This window comes from Hydractinia symbiolongicarpus, chromosome 8, assembly GCF_029227915.1.
Source record: "Hydractinia symbiolongicarpus strain clone_291-10 chromosome 8, HSymV2.1, whole genome shotgun sequence".
NCBI classification, from domain to species: Eukaryota; Metazoa; Cnidaria; class Hydrozoa; order Anthoathecata; family Hydractiniidae; genus Hydractinia; species Hydractinia symbiolongicarpus.
The window spans coordinates 9,776,398-9,798,826 of NC_079882.1; the positions used below are offsets into that span (position 1 = coordinate 9,776,398).

The 22,429-nt window shown below is 33.3% G+C and overlaps 2 protein-coding genes across 3 annotated transcripts; one reads left to right on the forward strand and one right to left on the reverse strand.

Annotated features, from left to right (window-relative positions):
• Positions 1–1,800: 1,800 nt before the first annotated feature.
• LOC130655172 (uncharacterized protein-like) lies at positions 1,801–4,039 on the forward strand. Its single transcript, XM_057457887.1, has 3 exons — positions 1,801–2,462; positions 3,232–3,435; positions 3,690–4,039. The coding sequence occupies exons 1-3, from the start codon at positions 2,283–2,285 to the stop codon at positions 4,011–4,013; spliced, it is 708 nt and encodes a 235-aa protein (XP_057313870.1). The 5' UTR covers positions 1,801–2,282; the 3' UTR covers positions 4,014–4,039.
• Positions 4,040–5,169: 1,130 nt separating this feature from the next.
• Positions 5,170–19,513, reverse strand: LOC130655165 (inositol polyphosphate-4-phosphatase type I A-like). 2 transcript variants are annotated; one of them, XM_057457879.1, is made up of 33 exons: positions 19,315–19,501; positions 16,765–16,829; positions 15,781–15,865; positions 15,599–15,689; positions 15,432–15,495; positions 14,638–14,673; positions 14,450–14,552; positions 14,240–14,355; positions 14,048–14,158; positions 13,822–13,901; positions 13,656–13,701; positions 13,327–13,362; positions 13,002–13,048; positions 12,714–12,761; positions 12,514–12,588; positions 12,117–12,174; positions 11,663–11,768; positions 11,239–11,343; positions 10,880–11,000; positions 10,671–10,726; positions 10,485–10,600; positions 10,270–10,417; positions 10,139–10,185; positions 9,992–10,067; positions 9,348–9,520; positions 9,113–9,236; positions 7,364–7,431; positions 7,159–7,205; positions 6,554–6,694; positions 6,356–6,453; positions 6,170–6,282; positions 5,846–6,000; positions 5,170–5,426 (listed from the first exon to the last, which is right to left on the reverse strand). In XM_057457879.1, exons 1-33 carry the CDS (start codon positions 19,436–19,438, stop codon positions 5,291–5,293), a joined length of 3,015 nt encoding a protein of 1,004 aa, XP_057313862.1. In that variant the 5' UTR covers positions 19,439–19,501; the 3' UTR covers positions 5,170–5,290. The 2 variants fall into 2 exon arrangements, 1 of the variants encoding a protein (XP_057313862.1); XR_008984581.1 differs by lacking the exons at positions 5,170–5,426; positions 5,846–6,000; positions 6,170–6,282; positions 7,159–7,205 and having other exon boundaries at positions 19,315–19,513.
• Between the last annotated feature and the right edge of the window lie 2,916 nt (positions 19,514–22,429).

The window sequence follows — 22,429 nt, forward strand, 5'->3', positions numbered from 1 at the left end:
ACTAGTCGTTAGCCCGTGGAAAAATCCACGGGTTCGCCCGTCCTTTTTACACCGCATTGCGTGCGTCTCGCTAACTGCGCAGCTAAGCTACCATTTTGCGTGACAGACAGACGGAAGAACGGACAGCCGTATACGGGTATTATAATTAGAAAGTAGTCGTTAACCCGTGGAGGAATCCACGGGGTCACTCGTCGCGCTCGCTTGTCCTTTAAACTTACCCGTCGCAACAAAGTGGACAGAAATATATCGCATTTGATATTCGTGCACATTTTAAAAATTTCGTGTTTCCGTCACGGGACGCCGCTTTCGCGGACAGACAGACAGACGACGGCTATTATTAAGGAGACTAGTCATTAACCCGTGGAAAAATCCATGGGGTCGCCCGTGGCGTTCGCTCGTCTTTTAAATTTACCCGTCGCAACAAAGTGGATAAAAATACATCGCATTTGATATTCGTGCGCATATTAAAAATTTCGTGTTTCCGTTACGGGACGCCTTTTTTGCGGACAGACAGACAAAATAAGGCTATTATTAAAGAGACTAGTCGTTAACCCGTGGAAAAACCCACGGGGTCGCTCGTCGCGTTCGCTCGTCCTTTAAATTAACCCGTTGCAACAGTGGACAGAAATATATCGCATTTGGTATTGGTGCGCATTTTAAAAATTTCGTGTTTCCGTTACGGGACACGGCTTTCGCGGACACACAGACAGACAGACGACGGCTATTATTAAAGAGACTAGTCGTTGCCCGTGGAAAAATCCACGGGTTCGCCCGTCCTTTAAATTTACCCGTCGCAACAAAGTGGATAAAAATATGTCGCATTTGATATTCGTGTTGCCGCAACATCATTTTCTAACTCAGCGGGGGTCCGCGCAGAGACAGACAGACGACGGGTATTATTATAGAGATATGTAAGTTGATGTGAGTTGATGTAAGTTGTTATAAATTAGATACTGTGCACGTGTTCTGAAAAATCACATTTGGAAAGAACAAAGAACAGGGACAATCCTGGGAAAGATTTTTTTCTTAATTTTTGCACAAAATATGAATGGTTAAGCATAATCTCTGCTTGGTACATCGAACACACGCCTTTAAAAGCTGGAAGCGAGTGTCAAATTTTAACCGCGCCTTAGATCGCACAACTAGTTTGTTTCAGATCAATCTTCGCCACCTTGTAATGTCTAGGTAAAAAGACCCTGGGGGAAAGGTTACCAATATTTGAGAAACACTGTAACTTGAAAATAGAAATAAAGAAATAAATTGAGATCTCAGCTGACCTGAATGTATAGTTAGCTGGCTGAATTCACTTTGAGATTATTTGGTAATAGAACATTGACATGCAAACCGTAAAATATTTCGAACTTCCCTATTCAAATTTTAAAATATTAAAGATAGAAATAAAACGATATTTTAGCTGACCTAAGCACACGGTTTGTTGGCCAAATTCACTTTAAAATTCAGACCTTCCATAGTGCTGTCAAGTCAAAAGATGAAAAAAAGTATTACTGAATCTGCGAACGCTGGAAGAACGTACAAGCATTTATTTCGCAACCAAACTCTTAGAATATCTCATAGTTTGAGCCTTTTCACAGTCACCCTTAGTTTATAAAGAAAAAAATGATTAAAGACTTGGTTTCCTAGTTAAAGCGTTGCAATACATAATGTACGATATATAGATACTAGTCGTTAGCCGTGGAAAAATCCACGGGGTTGCCCGTTCTTTATATATCACGTTTCGTGTTTCCGTTACGGGACGCGGTGACCCTTTTGAACACACAGAATACGGCTATTATTATAGAGACTAGTCGTTGCCCGTGGAAAAATCCACGGGTTCGCCCGTCCCTTATATTTACCCGTCGCAACAAAGTGGGTAAAAATATATCGCATTTGATATTCATGTTTCCGTAACATCATTTTCTAACTCAACGGGGGGTCCACACAGAGACAGACAACTATGCAGATTCCTGATGTTTAAAAGAAGAGCTCCATTAGTAATTTAGAAATCAGTATGAGCATAGCAGGCAAGTTTGAAAATTAGTAGAATTTTGTCAATTTTATCAGCGTTTCCAGTTTTATAAAATAGAAAGAATGGGTTAAAAAATTTAAAAAAAAGAAGTATTGATGACGTCGTCAACCTATATCCTACAACCGTTTTCTTTCCTAATCATGTGGATAAATCTATGTTACGTTATATACATTAATGACGTCAAATTGATGTTTTATTGACATTGAACACGACTTCATATTATGTAAGGCAAAGAATCCAAATTGACGTGGAAAACATGGGAAACAAATCATCAAAGTACGTCAAGAAATACGAACATCATTTGCAACTGGAAGCTGTGCAGAAAACACTGGTGGAGCTGCAACATGAAGTACGGCAGCAGAAAGATGAGGTTGCGGAGAAAAATAAACGTAACAAAACCGAAATAAAAACCTTAAAAGATCTTCATGAGAAACAGGTTAGTAGTAAACTTTGTTCCTACTGCTCCTGCACAGTCCATGTACAGCCAGACTGATAGAAAACAATGAAAGAATCATAGGAATGGGAACTAGTTTAAGTTAGTGTATTCATTGGGAACATTCTGGATTAGTATCACAAAAAATTTATATATAAGGATGAAGATGAAATAACATAAAAATAGCAACTTCTTCGCTATGCTATGTTATCTGTTGTGCTGTCGCTAAAGCTTTGTCGAAATTTTATTTTCCGATTACTTTGGAAGAAAGTGAGATTATATGCAATTACTTGATTAAAATATATGGATAACCTAATGCGGTAAATGTTAGCTTTGTAGTATGAGAAATCATTATCATCATTGTCGGCTTAGCGTCCGTTTTCCAAGCTAGCATGGGTTGGACGGGGTATATTAATAACCCTCTTTCAATCTGATCTAGACAATTAGTTCTAAACTCAAATTCCTGTCTGTTCTTATTACCTCCATCCAAGTCTTTCTCAGTTCCTACACTTGGTAGTTCCTACACTTTCTTACACAATCATCCTTCCTTCATTCTTTGTGCTCCAACCAACTTAATCTTCTTATCTAGATAACATATTTAATGCTATGGATGCCTAGCCTGCTTCTTAGATCATCTAAACACTGTCTGTCTCTAAGACTGGCGTTATACATCTACCTAACCATTCTCATATCATTCCTTTCTAAACGGTTAAGATCTTTCGGATTCACTGGAAGCAGAAATATCTTTTATTATTTCTCATATATTTTTTAGAAAAGTTGTTTCCTCGCAAGTGAACGTGACGTCGAACTCCTGAAGAAAGATATATCACGTTTGAAAGAATTGGACGAACTGAAGCGTGCAATGCGAAAATTGAATAACGACCATCTGGATGACAGGACGAATTTTCACAGCAAAATAAAACAAGTGATTGAAAAAGAAAGAGAAGCCTGGGAAAAAGACGTGTTCGAGTTAAGAGTAAGTTTTTCGAGTTAAGAAAAGTTGTCGAGTCTTAGTTTATCGGGTTTTAAGAGAAATTTTTTTGAATTTAGTTTCATTTTTCGAATTGAGAATAAATTGAGTGTAAGTTGTTCGAGTTGAGTTGAAATTGTCATGTGTAAGTTTGTCGAGTTGATAGCAAGTGGCTTTGAAAAATGAAAAGTCTCTAAAACTTCCACCCGAATGGTTTTGAAAGATTTTAATTAGTTCTGTCCAAAATATTGTTACCATAGGAACGTTATGAAACCATGAAAAAATATTCTATGGAGTTAATTTCTTCAGACCTTTCTCACGAGCGCGAGATTAAAGAACTTCAAAATCGAATCCGTTTCGTTGAAAATAAATGCGCTTACTCGACAAAGAAAGATGATGTATCTCAAATGCCGAGTCACATTTCAACGAACAGAAGCAGAAGTATATCACCGAACGAAAGCTTTAGTGGAAACGAGGCTAGCAATCCCTACGAATTGAAATTTTCCAAAATAAACATGGCAATGAAAAAGTTGAAGGATGACATCAAAATTGCAGAAATAAAAAAATGTAACTCACAATTTTAATTCAATATATTGATTTTTTATTTTCATTCAGTCCTTTTTTACAATTATACAAAATCTAATAGAACTAAAAAAACTTCTGGATTCGGTCATAAAACCTTGGAGGTTACTTTTTGGTACGATGACTATAACACATAGTTTTCAGTGAAGTCGTCTTTAATAATTTAGACGAATCACGTGATCACCTATATACAACACATAGTGAGTCGATGAATCAAATAAAAATGCAATTGAGAAACTCTGTTTCTTTCTGCACAGTTTTTCTTCTTCAAGTGATATATTTCATAGTGTTGTAAAGTTTAAAATAATAACTTGTAAAAGTTTATTCCCAAAGTATGGCTGCTTTAACTTCATTTCAAGTTCTTCTTAATCGCATAACAGATCCCTCCACGGCAGAAGTATCTTCCCCACATTTACAAGAAATGTTTTCATTGCTTCATCCCACTCACAAATTGTCGAGTCAGCATTTTAATGATGCTATTCGTACCATATCCGGGGAAAATAAAAGCAGTTCAGAGGAGTATTGGTGCCACGTTAACGACCTACAAGATGTTATGAAGGAGCTCAATCGACGTATGGAGTTAAGAGAGAAACTGTACTGGGATTTTCAATTCCTGGATGTGAAAAATAAAGGACGAATTTCGTTGGATAAAGCAAGAGTAATGTTCAAAGAAGTACATGGTGATGAATTGGAAAGTTTTTGGAAGCTATTTGAAGAGCAACAAATAGTTCCAAAAAATGAAGTGTATTTTGAAGAAATCGAACTTTTTTTGTGCCAAGTGCATTGCTCTCTTCTGAGCAGAGATTAAGTCGGTAATAAATATAGAAATATGATAAAAACAATTCATAATATCAAGCGATGTCAAAGAAAATAAAGGCTCAGTACTTTGTTAGGTTTCGTACAGTCAACAGCAGACTATACACGGTGATGCAGAAGGGTAGTAATAATCGCAACAATTGAATGTTTAGCTGGGAAACGTGGAGGGTGGGTAAGAAGAAAAAAGATATATCATTTTATGTTTTTAATAATGATAAAAAAATTATATTCGATATGTAAAATATAAGAACTGTATTGACAGAATATAGACAGACAAATAAAAACAAATTCATTTCAATTTATAATAAAAAAAATTACTGAGCGAAGTTAGTTTTTAAAAAGCTGTTTATTCTATTACTTGCTTTGGGGACGCTCTGTAAGACATGAAGTAACAGAAAAAACATGAACAGAAAACAAACAGGAACAAAGCAAAATAGAGGTATTTACAACTTAGAATTGCAGGCTACGTCTGCAAATACTTCCCGATGGTACCCTCTGGCGGTCGATACACGGACGGTAAGGCTTTCACTTGCACTTTATTAAACGCATATTTTGGTAACCCAACATTTTTGTATGAGTTTATTAAACGGGTTCCTTGGCTAAAAGAAAAAAAAAAACATTAAGCGATAAAAATAACGTAGACAAAAAAATACAGATTAAAGATTTCTACAATCCTGGACAAAAATTAGTGAAAGGGAGGGCGGATCTTAAAATTTGCAAGCAATTGGGAAAGATGTTTCTGTGTAAGTAACACGCATTACCGTGTTATTGGTCAATCCTTAACCGCTAATTTTTGCTGACGTTAGCATACCCCAATTCCGATTTTTTAGACCTTTGTGAGTCGCGTTAGCTGATTTTTTCTTAATACAGAATTGTGAAAAGGGGAGCTGATGCCGTTTGGCTATCAGCCAAAAACAGCCTTTTTCACAACTATAATGTCCAGGGTTGTAGATAACGCTTAATAGAGAATCATTCTACAAATACTCTCTTTTCATATATCAATAAAGATATAACTAACCTTCGTATACTGCTTAACACTCTTTGAGATACATCCTCCCTCATACAATGTTCCCTTTCAAGAGTTCTCACAGTTTCCAAAGTAACAGACATTGACGATCGATCTTTTGCACTTTTGCATGACGTCACTCGTAAGCCATTCATTCTTGCACATAACTAAATGTTAGGAGGCCGTAGGTCACCTTTTTTTTAAATTATTAGAGAAAGATATACTTGGACATTTCGGACAAAAAGTTCACAGTATGTTAAGGTCCGTTTCCACTAAAATTCATAATTGTTATGTTAATGTAAACCGATTCTTACTTGGAAGAGATAGCGTACTTACTTCTTCGCTTAGCAACAAGATGTCGTAATTTTTGCTTTTTTTGGCGCTGACTGTCGTTTTTAATTGGTCCATTAAGTCAGGCAATGACGTTGCATCTTTCGACCGTGAACCAGCTAAATACATTACAGATATATTCCTAATATTTGTTTTGTCGACACGGAGAAAAGGGGAAAACGAATTACGTACTATTATGAGGTGAGAAGTTCATAAACGCATCGAAGTATATTTGCAAATAAGAAAGATTTTCAGCATTTATCGTCTCTTGCAGGCTTGTGTCACCAAATCTAAAAAAATAGCATAAAGATCACCATGCGCGTTCCACTGATTGGCTAATCATTATTGCCCATTATCTGGCCATTAATCGTCTACACAAGCTTTCGCTACCTTTCAGCCAGCGTCGCCTGTTCGTTTATTCCAAGCGAGAAGAGGACTGGATGCAGGTGTATGATTTGTCGTTGTTGAAGCTTCAGTGGAAGCTGCTTAAATAATTTTGTTTTAACTGGAAACTCTACAATGATACTCGTTCTAAACCAAATAAACAAAATTGATAGTGTGTTTACATTTTAATAATTAAAGTTGCAGGCGTATTATCTTAATGTTTAGTCATCTTTTACCACATCGCTAGGTTCAAGGAACTTTTTAAAACAAGCACCGTCCAATGTATTCTAGCTAAATGAAATAACAACGTCATCGGGATTGATCGAGACAGTGCATTCTGTTACTTTGGACAACTGAGACAAAAAAAAATTAGCGTTAGTTAATCTAAGCCGTTGACTTTTTTGGGAAGATTTCTAGCGGATTTGATTTAGAGGTTTTGGGTAAAAGCTAAAATTTAATGTATGTATTAAATAACAATCAATTTCGTACTCCTTCTTTTAACAGGGCAAAATGGATAACACAGAATCCAACTAGTTAGCTAATTCTGGGACTAGATAAAGATTTTATAAAGAAGAAGAATTTAGGATAAAATAATTTCGCCAAGACTGTACCTGTTCCCACTTAGGGTAGGTGTCGTATCTGAATCAGTGCCAACAATCTGAATTAAACACATTACACAAGAGGTATTACATTAGTTAAAAGAATGGATCTTTCTATTTAGCGAGAACTACTTTTTGCAAAATGGAAAAAAATAATCGCGAAAATCAATTTCCTCAAAAATTAAGGCAAAACAAAAAATAAAAATAAAGCTTTTACCTTGAAGTTCACTTGTCTCAAATCTTGGAGGCCTGTGTACATATCTTCAATCATGCCCATCTCGTCACCTGAACGAAGATGCGTAGACCTAAATAATCTTTTATATGTCATGCCGTTTTTTTTTTTTTTGAATCAGCTTTACAGGGAATGAATCCAAAATCCTCGTCAAAACTTTCAAAATCACACCGCATAATTTACTAGAAAGGTTTTTTTAGTTATAACATAAAAATTCAAAAATCAAGACCCTGACAATGACAGTAACAGGATCAAAATAATTCCTCCTGAAGCCAAATTGAAGCGAAGATGATAATAAACAAACTATAAAAACCTTTAAGGTGGCTTACTACTAAACACCCTATATCGCAGAGGATTGTCTTTCCTAAAGTTAATTGATGAGGATATCATAGTACGGGACAGTACGACAAAATTAAGTCCAAAATTTAGTTGATTGGTTGCCAGAGTTACCCGTTGCTAGGTAAAATAGGAGCAAAATATGACATTTTGCTGCTCGACGCTAAACCAAATAACTGAATAACGCGCTATTTGAAGCGCCTTTTTGGCCGCGTATGTTTCTCAAGGGTCACGTGTAGTGATTGAGTGAAACGCATTTTCGTAAGGCTGCTTCGTCGCCCAGACAACAGATGCGGTATTTCTTGGACGGAAAAAAGGCTGAAACAGGGCGAAACTGTACAAGATAACTGAAAGACAAAACTTCGATTTGCAAAACGGTTTCAGTTAAGCACTAGGTAATATTGTAAAGCATGTGTGCTTCGATCTTGAGAATTCTTACTCCCCGTGGATTCCCAACTTAAACAGCAAAAAACGATTAAAGATTATTTTATGGACATTCTTGACTTGTGGATCGACAAAAGGTGTAGGGCAGCACTACTTTGACCTAAAAAGCACCAAATACTCAAGACCTTAAGTCTAATTGACGACGAGTAAACTCTGACGAGTTCATTTCGGAGGGTGCATCATTAAGACAGCTTTCTGACTGCGTGTGGAACACCACATTTAATATTAATAACTGTCATATATTGTCTTAGGAGGCCCTAAAGTATCATCCAGCTTTTGCAAAGCATTAAACATCGATGGAGGGACAAGAAAGCTGTTTAAAAATGCGAAAATGGTTGCTATGGGCGTTGCTACGTACTTATATTTGCGGTTGGTTGGAAGAAGTGCCAGATTGCGCAATAAAAACCGAAATTTGTCATAAGAACTACTTGCCACGGTATTCTAAGATGAATTTGCTGTCAGAAAACAGGTAAAGGACAATTCTTGAAATTTAGATATTGTTTAGTGGTAAACCACTTTAAGATCAAACGTTTATAACAATTTTTTTAAAAAAACTAACCATGAAAAAATACGTTAGGAAATGTTCAGGTGAGTTAAATTTACCCTGCGTTTTTATGATTATTTACCCCCAATTCGCCGTGCTAAAAATTGTTATTGACATTCTGGATGATTTTACACATGTACTTTTGTCGTAAAATCATCACATTATAATTTTCCCCTTGCGTTTTTGTCTAAAGTTCATCCTACCAAACCGGGCTTCATATGGTAAGATTTTACCTCATCAACGAGATCTGACTAAGATAGTCCGCTTCTAGAAGGCAATTTAATTTTTTGAAGATTCGTTTAATGACATTGATATCTTGACTAAATAAGCCAACCTGGATATCCGGGTTAGTTTATCTCAGTATGTATTATTCTTTTTTTTTAACATTTCTATTTGAAAAAATACTTTACCATAGGTTGCTAGTAGACTTTCAAAATGTATAAGAAGTCCAATATTAGTTATCTGTTCTAAAAACTGGTGATCATATATGCGTTTCGACAACATCAAGGCGAAGCCAGAAATGACAGGGGTGATCTGAAATTAGAAAAATTAATTTTCAAAATTCCCTTTTGTTTCAAACACTTGAGACAAAATCATTCTGTTTTTAAACTCACGTCTCAAAAAAATTAGTTTTCTTAAACATACCGCCTGTGATAACACGATATCTCGCCGATTTCTCAATTCTTTCAAACCTGGACAGTCTGCTTCTTCTTGCATCAACACAAACTGCATCATTACATTTAATTTACGTATCAGCGAGTTGACGCAATTTTCTAAATTCGTCGACAGCTTTAATAGTTCCACTTTCTTTGTGAACGCTAAATAGACCATTCATTCATTCATTAATTCATTCATTCATTTATCCTATCCGCTAAGCTTGGTCTCCATCTGGTTTTAATTCTCGTTTAGCTGGTGTGCTAATTGGAGTTAATTTTTTAACGCCTAACGGAAACGAGAAGAAATTCACGGTTCTAAAATCTCGACCGTTTCCCTTTTTTTCCATCTGTTAATTCGCCAGTTATTATGAAAATCCATAATAAAATGTTCTCCTCAATGTTATTAGACATAATTCGAAATGAATTATTATAGCGTTCATTTTATCTGTAATAGAAACGTCCTCGCGCTAAATACTCAATATGACTAACTCTAAGGTCAGAAATTAGCGCGATAATTAACGCGATGTAACTCCAGATGGAAAGCAACCTTTAATCCGTGTTCATTCATTCATCCGCCCATTCATTTATTAATTCACTCAGATAGTCCGCTCTCTCCAAAAAAGAATCACTTACTCTCAGTTTTACATACATAATTAACAGCTGATAAAAATTCAGCATTCGCTTCATACACCCCAGCATGTTTTTCCACCTAAAAACATTTCACAGATCATTAACATAGATTTTACTTAAAAAGCAGAGAGAAAAATGGTATTGACTTACGTGTTTGGAATCTGTTGCCTTAAACTCGGTACCGGTCCACTCCCAATCTGAAAAAACATGAAAATTAATTTCGTGAGTCAGGCCAATTCAACAATCACGAAAACGAAAAAATAATAGTTCTTAGTTCTCACTTAGATTTTTGTATTTTTCGTTATCAATGTCTGAATATATGATAGTTGATTTTATTCGAAGCTCCGGTCCATTTGTACGAGCTTTTAACATATCTTCTTCTGACTCCTGAACAAAAGATGTGGCGCATAAACCAAGAAGCTCTCCAACCTAAAAAAAAAATCAGTGTAAATCGAGTCTTTCAAGAAAAAAAGTCGCTGAAAAATGTTCTATTCACCTTGTTCGATAGCTGCGTCGATGAGTCATTTAAATTTTCGCATCGGTTTGTTTCAATCGACTTTTTAAGATCCGCAAAAATTTCAGCCATTTCTGCTTTTAATCGTTTTGCAACGTCTAAAAATTTTAAATATCAAAAAACTATGAAACATTTCTACTGTGCATTGTAACGTGTAGACTAAGGTACCTTTCACATGGCAGGCTTTTATGAAACCAGTTTTTCTTTTTTCTTCGTCGCCGTAACTAAAATAATATTGAATTTCAGGTAAATACAAGCACTGCTGGTAAAATAATATTTTAGATAGATGTAGATCTTCTTCAGGTGAAGCAACAGTATTAGTGCAATTTCCACTGCCCAGTTTCTTCACCCCACAGAAAGGTTCCGCATATAATTACCTTTGTAGAGCTTTTCTTGTAGTATCTTCAGATGACGCAATCAATCTTTTCAATCCACCATGACGAAATTTTAAAGAATGAGCAGTCGGAGCTCCAACAGTCACGACATCGTAAATATATTCTAAAAAAAGTTACAAGTTTTATTTAGTAACAGCCCTGTTGACAGTTCAACGTTGTCATAGTAACAACCATATTTTATTCAAAATGATATCTGAATCGTTACTTTGCAATAATTTGATGACCGGAATATGTACGACGGACCTACAGGCTAACGGCTAGTGGTAACACCTGATATAGGTAAAAGAACATCTATAGAGTCTATAGAGTACAATAGAGTCTAGTTATGAATACACACATACCTTTATGGTCAGTCTCAATAACACACAACCTCTGAATATGCAAATTTGTTGGAATAAACTCCAGTTCTTTCTTTGCTTTATCCACACTGCGCTTAAAATTTTGTTCTAAGAAAAAAAAAAAGGAAACCTCTTTATATTAAGATAAATGTATGAGTTTAAGGGTTACCTAAACACGACTACCTTTTAAAATAGTGGAGACGTCGCAAGGTTTTCATGTTATTCTTCTAGTAGTTATAGAAACATAAAAAAGTGTCGTACAACAGTCGTACAACAGTCGCCATTACCCCTTTACTGGAAGCACGTGTTGTACAACAAAGTGACACAAAAGATTTTGCTCAACAAAGGTTATCTTCAACAGCAACACAACAATAACAGATTGTAATGAAAACCAAACTTTAAGTAACGCAATAATCTTCGAATTTACCTTCATATTGGCCTGTAAGGTCAGCTAGATTTGTTGAATATTGGTGCACTAAGTCAAAATGACTGTTCTGAACAACTTGTTTTATTCTTTCCCACTCAGGGTGAAGCTAGATGACAAATATATATACGTGTCGGTTGAATTATTTTTTAAGATGATCATCAACTCTCTACAACTCTATTAGCTATATCGTGGCCGTATTTTTTTTGTTAATGCACAAATGGTGGCAATCTCTTTCACATTAAAAAAAATATTTACACTTCCTGTTCCAGTTCGTATACTTTTTCGACAAATAATTTATTGCGAATACAAAAGGGGAAAGCTCTAGCATTTTAAAATATTCGAAAATTTTGCGGTTCAGGCGATTTTGCCATTTGATTATTAAAATTGACAAAATTTAATCGTTGTAAAATAAAGTATAAATACATAAACAAATAAATATACAAAAAATTCGAACCTGTCCAATGTTATGCAGTTCCACAACACCTTCTTTCTCTTCCGTTATATATAAACTTCTAAAAATATTATGCACTATTAACATTATTAAAAAATTATCTAAAATATATTTGCATCAACTTTTTATCGCATTTATCGAATTTGATGCAGGATAGATCCGGTGTGCGCTACTAGTATTAAAGGATCGAGTTATTCGCGTTTGACAGATGGTTCTAACACCCAATTCCGTGTAATACAACACTGAGGTTGATTTGCACGGAAATAGCTTTTAGAACTCAAAAAGACAAACCGGGTAAGTTTCGTGATTAGGTTGGTTAGCTTTAAACAAAGACGAACAATAAAAATTAGTATGAATAAAAAAATAAGTAACTCAAAAAATAATCAAAATTTTTCCGTACAACAATAATTTGGGTATTTTGAAGCAAAGTGTTGATTCTGCTAGGAATTCTTGAAACTTCAGATCATTGCCATCCCTAAAAAATAAATTTAATTAAATAAATTGCTTTTCATCTAAGTACGACAATGCACAGGAAAACCACGTGACATAGTATCTAAGTACGACAATGCACAGGAAAACCATCTGACATCATGTTCTAACCTTGTAGGAAAATGGAAACTTCTCTGCGTCACATTCGTCACATAAGGTCTAGGAAAGAATTTAAAAGTGACATAAAACTAAAGTGGACAGGCAATATAAAAGATAGTTTTGACTTCTAAAAAAAAATCTTAGCAACCCAATAAAAATTATCTATAATTTGAAATTACCCTTCATAAAAATGCTTCGTGATTGCTTTTTGCGAGCAATGGATTTTCCAGACGTTTTTAACAACCCATGTTTACGGTAAAAATATTTATAATCAACATCACAAACAGATTGGGAACATACCTAAGCGGTTGCGATATTGCACCATCTTTTCCTTCTGGACCTGAAAACTAATGTGATGAGAAAAAATAAATAAAAAAGAAAAAAAGAAACTCTTAACGATTAAACTGGAGCAGAGCAGAACACGCCTTTGCTAAATAAGACATGTGAGCCGTAATAGTAGTTTCGTTACTATATTTCGCTTAAATAGCTAACATCGGTTATTTTTAAGCGTGACACCCCGTTGGATCACATGACAGGCACACATAAAAAACCTAAATCGTATGTTTCTATACACTTGCGTTAAAAGAATAAAAATTCATAAAATAACAACATAAAAATTTCTTACGCCAGCTTTCATATTCTCATGACCACTCGACTCTCGCTGAAACAAAAATAAACAACTATTATTAAGTGAAACAGCCTTTATGTTTTAACATCAACTCCACAGTGTAATATTTGCGAGTTATCTTAATAAACTTTGAGCGAAACTACATGGATCAGTTGTTTATATATTTATGAATTTATGAAGTTTTACGTCAGAATCTCAAATATAAACCATTTGTAAAAATATTTTAAAGGACTTGGAACACTAAAGAAAATAACTGTGGGAAAGTTCTATACAGAATGTCTCTCTTTTAGAACTTAAAATCTATTAACACGATTAAAGAAACGTACCCTCCAACTTTGTATAATTAAAGTACCAACTGCCTTGTCCATATTCCTGTATAAATATTCACTTTATTTATATATAGAAAATGCAAGTAGAAGAAATATAAATATAAAGAAAATTTATACATTCTACCAGGAAAAACATTAGTAAACGAAGTGAAAGATTACTCACATAATACTCAAAGAAATCTGGCAGTTCGGCGCTTCTTGTACTTGTTGAATGGTACAAACACTTTGACCAATAATGACAGTCTAAAAATTAGACTTTCATGATTTATATATTTAAAACAAAATCACCTTAAAATCCACTCTTTACAGTTCTTGATATAAATATACAATACTCTTAGCAGAAGGTAAAAGGAACTTGTTTTTAACTTAAAGTAGGTCTTTCTACTCACATCATTTTTTGATTTGCTTAGAACATCATACACCACGAATTTGAGTCTTGTTACTGGAGGAAAACTGGAAGTGAAAACAAAAGTACGAAGAAAATTGGGATCTCGACTTTCCTGGAAAATAAGAAAGTGATTATGCATAATTTATTCTAAAACAACAAGAGAAGGAAAAATTAAAATATAAATAAGCTTTACCTCACATATCTCTGTATGAGAATGTCTTGTCCAGTTTGTTTCGGGAGGAACAACAGTTGAAACTTTTACCATCGCTGATGGAAGGCTTTCATATTCAGGAACTAAATTTGTACAAGCTGCACAAGAAAAAATACGCATATTTATTACTTACACTTTCGTCAAATTTATATGCAACAAAATATTTGAGCAAGAAGTTTGATGAATACAAACCAATACACATCTCCATCGTTATTTTATCTCCATCATATTCTTCCAACGAAGGACAGAACAAACTAATTCGGTTTTGATTTCCTTTTTTGTCGTTTGGTGTATCCTAGAGATAAGGGAGTTGGAAATTAAACATAACTAGATAGAAAATTTTAAAAACATGCAAAAATATAGTAATTTTAAAAATATACCTGTGATACATTTGCATAATGAAAAGGCAAAGGATCCTAAAAAAAAATTTTTATTTACTTGCATTTTACTTATGTAATAGAGATTTCCTAGTTATTCCGCTGTTTAAAGTGAGTAGCTGAAGAAGATGTTGAGGCAATTGTAGAACAACAAGAAAGTAGACAACAGTAACTACTTTAAAATATAATGTATCAAAATAAAAATCACATAATTAAAAACAGTAAAATATTAAACAAAAGGAAACTACAATGCTGTTCATAATTTCTTGGAAAATACCAGTTTTTTGCCATTTTTCGAAATAGAAAAACAGCATCGCCTGACGATTGCTTCACAGTCAAAAGGCTGCGAAAGTTCTACTTTGAAATTTTTGCAGATTAGTAGGGTAGGTGAGCAGCTTTGAAAATGAAATAGCTGCAATTTTTGCGATATCTGCATTTATAATACAATTTAACTTTACGGCATGAGAATGTCTAGGAAATCGAGAAAATAGGCCATGCCGACTGTTTCTAAAGTAACCAAATAACCTAATGGCCTAAGTCTGTTGAGAACATTGACAAGCGCACTTTGACAAGTTTAAAGTGCATGGGTCTAATATGAAAAGGAAGTAAATCATATATGGCAGGGCAAACCATTTTATTTTTTAGTTTGCATTTTTATTAATAGTTTACCAATTACATTTAGATTTACGCAATGATGGTAGTGTGTTCAATTCTACTTCTCATACTTGCCATAACTTGTTTATTTCCTTTAAGCAATTGCAACATCACTGTGTGCATAGTTAAACAAAATTACATACCTGTCCTGTCAATGCAAGCAACTCACTCCTTAATTCAAGAATGCGATTTTGAAGTTTCTCATAACTTAAACAAAAAGATATATGAAAATGTAACTGTTGAATCAAATTGAGTTCCACTTTTAACTAAAAAGATCTTTTTAAACTTTAAGTCTAAATTTGAAACTGACCTTGCATTTTTAAGCAGTGCGAGCCATTCATCATACTCTTGTTGTGAAGATGCAGCAAATTCATATTTTTGTTCATCTGTTTCATCAAATTCTAGAGAAAAAAAAGTATGTGCAGAGAAAAATATTTTTCCTAGATGCGATAGGAGAAAAATAACTTTGTTTTGATAATCAAAAGAAATTACCCAGTATAAAACCATGTTTCTTAAATGAAGTATCTGGAACAATGTTAAACCTTTCCAACACGATGACACCAGAACATTCAGAAGTCTAAAAGAAATTGTAGGGTAAAAAACAAAAAAATGGAACCAACTTTACAAATGACACATTGCATAAACCAACTGTAAAGCTTATAAAAAAAACAGAATAAGTTCTCATTTTCTTCCTTATGTCAATTTGGAAACAGTGTGGTTAGGATTTACTGATACGTTTAAAAAGTTCTTTTGAGAATTCTATTTGCACTGGCTAGCATCCTTGTGCAGCTAAGTAAATTTATATGCGTGTACAACAGAATAAAAAAAATAATTTGAGGTGATTTAGTAATAATTTTTTAGTAATAAAAAATGTTTATGTCTTAGCGATATGATGTTTAAATTATATTTTTAGGACAGATTCTTCTATGTTGTATATAATAAATTGATTTTGGTCTCCCAAGGAAAAGTATGTAGAGTTACCAAAGTATTGATTTTCTGCCACAAAGGTTTTCTCTGACGAAACCTTCCCAATTTATAAGGTTTTCTCTGATAATAAACCATGAGGACGATAAAATAAAACCAGGACTTATTCCTGTATATGGTGACTTATATAGTGACTTTGATTATAGACATTTTTACATCTGTTGAAACCAGGAACCTCATGTAGTTTAACCAATTTAACCCTAACAATTGGTAGATTTTGCCTGCTGTGATCTACTAAACAAGGCATTTCCTGCAGATCTCCAGGACCAGAATAATTGGATGATTGGCTTTGCATTTACCTTTTAGGATATCGAGAAACATATTGGGACGAGAATGAAAACTACAAGGATTTTCTTATTTTTCATTAACAAGCAAGCACAATTTGAATTAAATTTTTTTTTTTAATTTATTTCCTTTCTATGCAATACACTGCTTCTTAAAACTTAATAATCATTAAAAGTCCTAAAATTGTATTAAGAGAATGATCATTACCTTGTCTTTTCCCTTGAAGTAAAATAACAAATTTCCTCTTAGACGACATATTCTTTCTGAAAAATCTGAAAAGACAACAACAAAAAATAGGATTTTTTTATTAGGAAACAAATACGTATCCATACAAATATTTTTAATTTAAATTTTCTTTTATTTAGTTTAATTATTTAGTTTTATTTAGTTTAAGTCAACAAGTGAACACATGCAAAAACCATATAAATGACCACTATTATATGTAAAAAACAAGTATGTTTTGTGTCAACAAATTACTTTTCCAGCCTAGTAGACAAAATGTGTTTCTGCAATGGGTAAATACTACATTTTTAAAATTTGAATAGCCTGATTTGGTCAACCAAGAAAGGTTCTACCTGACAATGGCAGAGAACTTATCAATACAGTGTATGAAAGAATATGTGAGCAATTCAACCTAGAGTTTTCCACAACTGCATCAATTGTATCATTACGAAAATGCTAAATAAAATTAATGAGGATATAAAATGTACACCTAATCAAAAACTTTTCTGGTCTATTATTGCAAAGAATTTGTTATCAAACAACAATGGATTTTCACGAAATTAGCTTGTTGTGGTAAAACCACGACTATCCTTGCATCCTCACTGATCATTTACCAGCCATGAATGATACAGTTTCAAGTAAAACTGTGACCCAGGACCTTGCTGTGATGCATGCATCATGAAGATCATTCATAGCAGAAGAATCTTCTAAAAAAATATGAAACGTATTGCGGCATAATGCGTTACAATGATGTGCAGTATGTCACTGGAGGTAAAGTGTTTTATAAAAGAAAGGACAGTGAAGAATGGCATGGACCAGGCACTGTATTTGGATAAGAAAAAAAAAAATACTTGTCAATCATGGTGGAAGTTATGAAAGAGTTGGTTGGAGAAGATAGATCAAGTGTCACATTCACAGAAACCTTCAAAAGACAAAAAATGTGTATTTTCTATGTATTTAGATCTGTATTCTAATAGAAGACGAAAAATTTGATATATATGATCTTAAAAGTGCTACTACAGAAGCACTAGTAACTGAGGTTGTACCTATCGATAATTTACAAATAAATGAGGCATCAAAAAACAACTAATGAAACGTCAAAAAGTAAAACTATGATCAATATAAATTACAAGAAACACGTCTACAGTTCAACAAATACCAAAGTTAAAGACCAAAATCATCTATAAGCTAATTATAAACTGGAGGATTAGTACACTGCAGAGCAGGTGAAGTAAGCTGATAGGCAGGCTATATGGCAGCTGTATAAATGTACAAAATGAAGACACAGATTTCAAATGATGTGTGAGTGAATGGCAACTTTTCATTGAGATTAACCATACTGAAGAAGTATTATTAGTGATAAAAGCAACTATAAAAGATGAGGTCTTAAATGCGAAATATAATGAATACATCAATTGGCAAGACAACAATTATTTCTCCACTATAGGTCATGATATCCACAAGACGATCACAACAAAAAAATAGAGAAAAAAAAAAAAAATAGAAACAAATGTCAAAGTTTGTTTGCGTATAAAAAGTTTTGAATAAGAAGAGGTTAAAAATTTGACTATAGAATCCCAAAGGTTTTCAAAAGAAAGTCTTCCTACTGTACTTACAATGTTAGCAACCTACTAATTGGAATGTCACACCTTAGATTTCAAGACAGCATTTTTTCAAAGCAATCAGATTGATAGGAAAGTATTTATGAAGCCCCAAAAAGGAACCAAATACAACCAAAAAATAGGTAAAGATATATGGATCTTAACATTTGTCCAAGATTTGTGAAACTAGAATTGCGGAATTTTTATTTTTCCTCAAGGTGTTGAGTTATCCACGGGCATTGATATACATGGGTGAAACATGTGATAAACAAAATGTTGAATACAAATCTAGAAAGTATCTTGTGCTGCATAGATACAAATCTTTATATAAAGCTTCATGTGCAACAAAGTCTTCAGAAGACAAGCGATTAAGGGTTGGCATAGCTTCTCTCTAAACAAAATGAACATGATGCAGAAAAGGAAAGAGGGGGATTGTTTATTTTCTATTTTAGGCGATTGCTAAGAAGAATAGCTTGGTAGAGGGGTTAAATTGTGTTGAACGAATTTTGTTAGTAAAATTGTTGCGTTTAATCTAGTGGTGTTCTTATGTGTTGTATTGGATTAATTGGATTCCTTTGGTGTTACGTTATACATAAAGGATTGTTGTGAAGATAACATGCATAATTAACATGAGCCACTTCACAAATGTCCCTTTCTTTGTTAGTTGCACATGAGTAGGTTTACGGTTACAGTAATAGTACTAATGGTAAAACCAATATAGTTAATACAAATACATAATACTTAACAATTAATAACATAAGAATCAATAGTAAAAACTTGGGAAGTCAATGCTGTGAAAGCATATAATGTAATTGAAAATATTGGTGATTTAGACATTATGTAAAAAAATATAACATTTAAAAATTTTAATAAACTCTGTTAGAATTATAAATAAACATATACAAAAATAATATACATTGAAAATTAACCTTACTTTCACTCTTATTAAACAACTTCCCTTCTTTCTCTTTAAACCATAGTATTCCTTCTTTGTTGAATTGTTCAGATGGCTGAGAAGCAAGAACAGATAGATCTTTGTGGTTAAATCGGAACGGCATATTTTTTGTAAAGTTTATATCTACATGACAAAAAGATGACAAGATATTCCAAAGAAACCAACAGGAAAAGTTGATGTGTTTATTTTCCGGTGAATTAGTTGAAAAGTATATCTAAATTACTAATCGACAAATTAGATGTAACAATATGAACACATTTATGACATCAAAACTTAGTTTAAATTATTGAATCCCTTGCATCCTGATAAATCTTTGAGATCAAAAAACTTAGAAATGGGTGATCATGTTAGTTTTTCATCCCTGTGTGTGTGTCACTAGGGACAATCTGAGACTGTTAGACTGGCTGTGCAGTCGCCGACCGCCATTATTAGGTTTGTTTATATTTGTCGGCACTGGCAATTTGTGTAGGTAATTTCTAGAAAGATATACATGATGGTGCATAATGTCGTCACATACTTTTACATTCATTAACATGGTGTCAGAAGTGATTTAAACAACCATTGTAATTGCAGCGCCACAAGATGAGCAACCTTAAACGTCCTCAAGCTGACTGGAAATGTATCTAAAAACCTTAAGAACTTTGAGCTGATATTTAGTGATTATTGCGTTCAGTCAAACTACAGAGACTTAGATAAAGATCCTGAGACCAAACGTGCAGCACACTACAAGCAGTGCATAATGTTACATGCTTTTACATTCATTAACAAGATCAAAATCAGGTCAATTTCCTAACAGGTTGCCGATTTTATAAAACCTTTAAATTGCAATATAGAGGAATATTTTTGTCGGATTTGTTTGCCAATACATTAGCTATTTTTTGAAACATTCCATTTACATGATTACTATTATTCAGGAAAAAAACCAAAAAATAAATATTTACTGTTACTCAGACGATTCCCTATTAGGAGCGATATGAAAGACTAATTAGGTGCCCTGGTTCCGTTTGGGGTGAATCAATTTTTTGAGGTGCAGTCAACCTCTTGAAGGCAATATTGAGCCACAAAATTGATTATTTATATGCCTATTAATTATTGTAAGCCTTGTACACTTTAAAAATGGCAGAAATGAACAATGTAAGTTGCAGGCCTGGTTGTGACTAAAAGTAATACTGTGTGGTACATCATACTCCATAAACTAACAAGTCATATGATAATTATCACACCACACATTGTTATGATTCTGGAAAGCCACAGTTTATATCTTACCAATCATATTTAATATTACAATAAAATGATTTTCTTATTAGAATAAAGCAGTATGGTAGGAGTTCAGGCATTATTAGAACACAGTTCCTGGTGAAAATGTTACAATTAACTATGGATACTTTCTTTTTTTCGATACATTTATAAAAGTTTTATTAGCCGCGTGGCCATTAAGGTGGCCATCAAAAAGCTAAAATACTTTATATTAACTATACCTTTCAAAGACAAATTATCGTGTGGATTTATTTTTTTAATATTTTGTGTGGATTTAATTTTGCAAATTGGGTGATTTTTTTGCAAATATTTCTTTTGTTTATGTTGGATTTATTTTGATTTTTTTAGTTTTGTTTTTCAGCTATAGTAGTTTGTGAGTCACAGGACTCTTACTTAAATTAAACAACAGTTGGTTAGAGCAGTTTTTAGAGATATTAGGAAATAAAAACGACAAAATCTACAACATATGTATCTGAAATATTGATTGAACTTGTTGGTTTTAGCAAGAACTAAACTGGAAAATAAAAAATATATGGCATAAACTTCAATGAAGCGTGAAGAATATACTAAGTACAAGATTATGTTTTGTCGTATAACAATTGCGGCATAGAACGTTCTAATTTAAAATAGGTATATCACCCATATTGTTATACAAATATGGGGGCTGTGTTATAAATAGGTGTGGTTTAAATTTTGTGGGTAAGCTTGTATATGCCCTATATGTTTACTCACAAAATTTGATTGCAAACCAACATGCGGATTCAGAGTTTTGAATTTGCAGCAAAAAATTAAGAGGCCTGGGACAGGCAAACAAGTGTCATTTTAGCAAAAAAAATTGTGTTAATCAGTTAACCTTTATAATATCTATATATCTATGCTTTCATAAAGTTTGAATGTACACCCCTGAACAGGTCAAAAATTACTGATGAAAGAAAATGTCTAAATTTGCTATTACTAAAAAATGACATCATAATTCATGCAGCATAATTAAATTTGAAATTCTTTAAATGTGAATATCTTGAGAACGAAAAGAGCTTTTTAAAAAATTTAAAAAGACTTGGTAAATTTTTTAAGCTCTATAATATAAGTCCAACATCATTTTATACCTCGGGTTCCCTTTAAGAAAATGGATTTTTTATTATAGTGGTTTACAGGTCTGCAGGGTTTCTTTTTTAGAATATGGGTAGCTATAGCAAGTACAGAGCCCTTCTGCTCTGTGCAAGTTATCATAAAGAATCAAGAATCTATTATAAACGCATTTGTTTTTCAGCAAGTGAAAAAGCAATGCACATTGCAAATAAAAGTTTTTTTAAAAAAAAATACAAAGAGAATTCTTAACATTTTTTCTATATTTCCTTATAATTTTTCCAATGACGCAATAAATCTGCAACTTGGGTCTGGGCAAGACCCTATATTGTTTACTCACAAAATTTGATTGCAAACTGACATACAGATCCCAACTTTGAGGTTTTCACCAAAAAATTAAGAGGCCTGAGAATAAGAAATAAGCGTCATTTTGGCAAAAAAATTATGTTAATTAATTCACCCCTATAATATCAATAAAGTTTGAATATGCACATCACTCTTAACATGTTGATACAATGAAAATTGTTTCAATCTGTATTAAAAATTAAACGATCTTGGAATACATCCCTAAGAAAATTTAAGATATATATGGATATATAAGATATTAAAAAGCTAATAATGTTCTTATTATTTCCCCCTGCCACAAATGTTCGTTCTAAGTGAGAAATAATATATAAAAATGTTGTACATAATCCGGCCTGCCCTGATTATGTTCGTTCTATGAGTGCCAAATAATATATTAACTGTCGTA

Bases quoted from the DNA above. Each gene is read 5' to 3' on its own strand.
- LOC130655172 (XM_057457887.1), top strand. From the start codon at position 2,283: ATGGGAAACAAATCATCAAAGTACGTCAAGAAATACGAACATCATTTG. The intron at 2,463-3,231 runs GTTAGTAGTAAA...TATATTTTTTAG, and splicing joins AAGATCTTCATGAGAAACAG to AAAAGTTGTTTCCTCGCAAG. The intron at 3,436-3,689 runs GTAAGTTTTTCG...TTGTTACCATAG, and splicing joins AAGACGTGTTCGAGTTAAGA to GAACGTTATGAAACCATGAA.
- LOC130655165 (XM_057457879.1), bottom strand. From the start codon at position 19,438: ATGCCGTTCCGATTTAACCACAAAGATCTATCTGTTCTTGCTTCTCAG. The intron at 13,049-13,326 runs GTAAGAAATTTT...TCATCACATTAG, and splicing joins ATGAGAATATGAAAGCTGGC to TTTTCAGGTCCAGAAGGAAA. The intron at 12,589-12,713 runs GTTAGAACATGA...TTTATTTTTTAG, and splicing joins AGTTTCCATTTTCCTACAAG to GGATGGCAATGATCTGAAGT.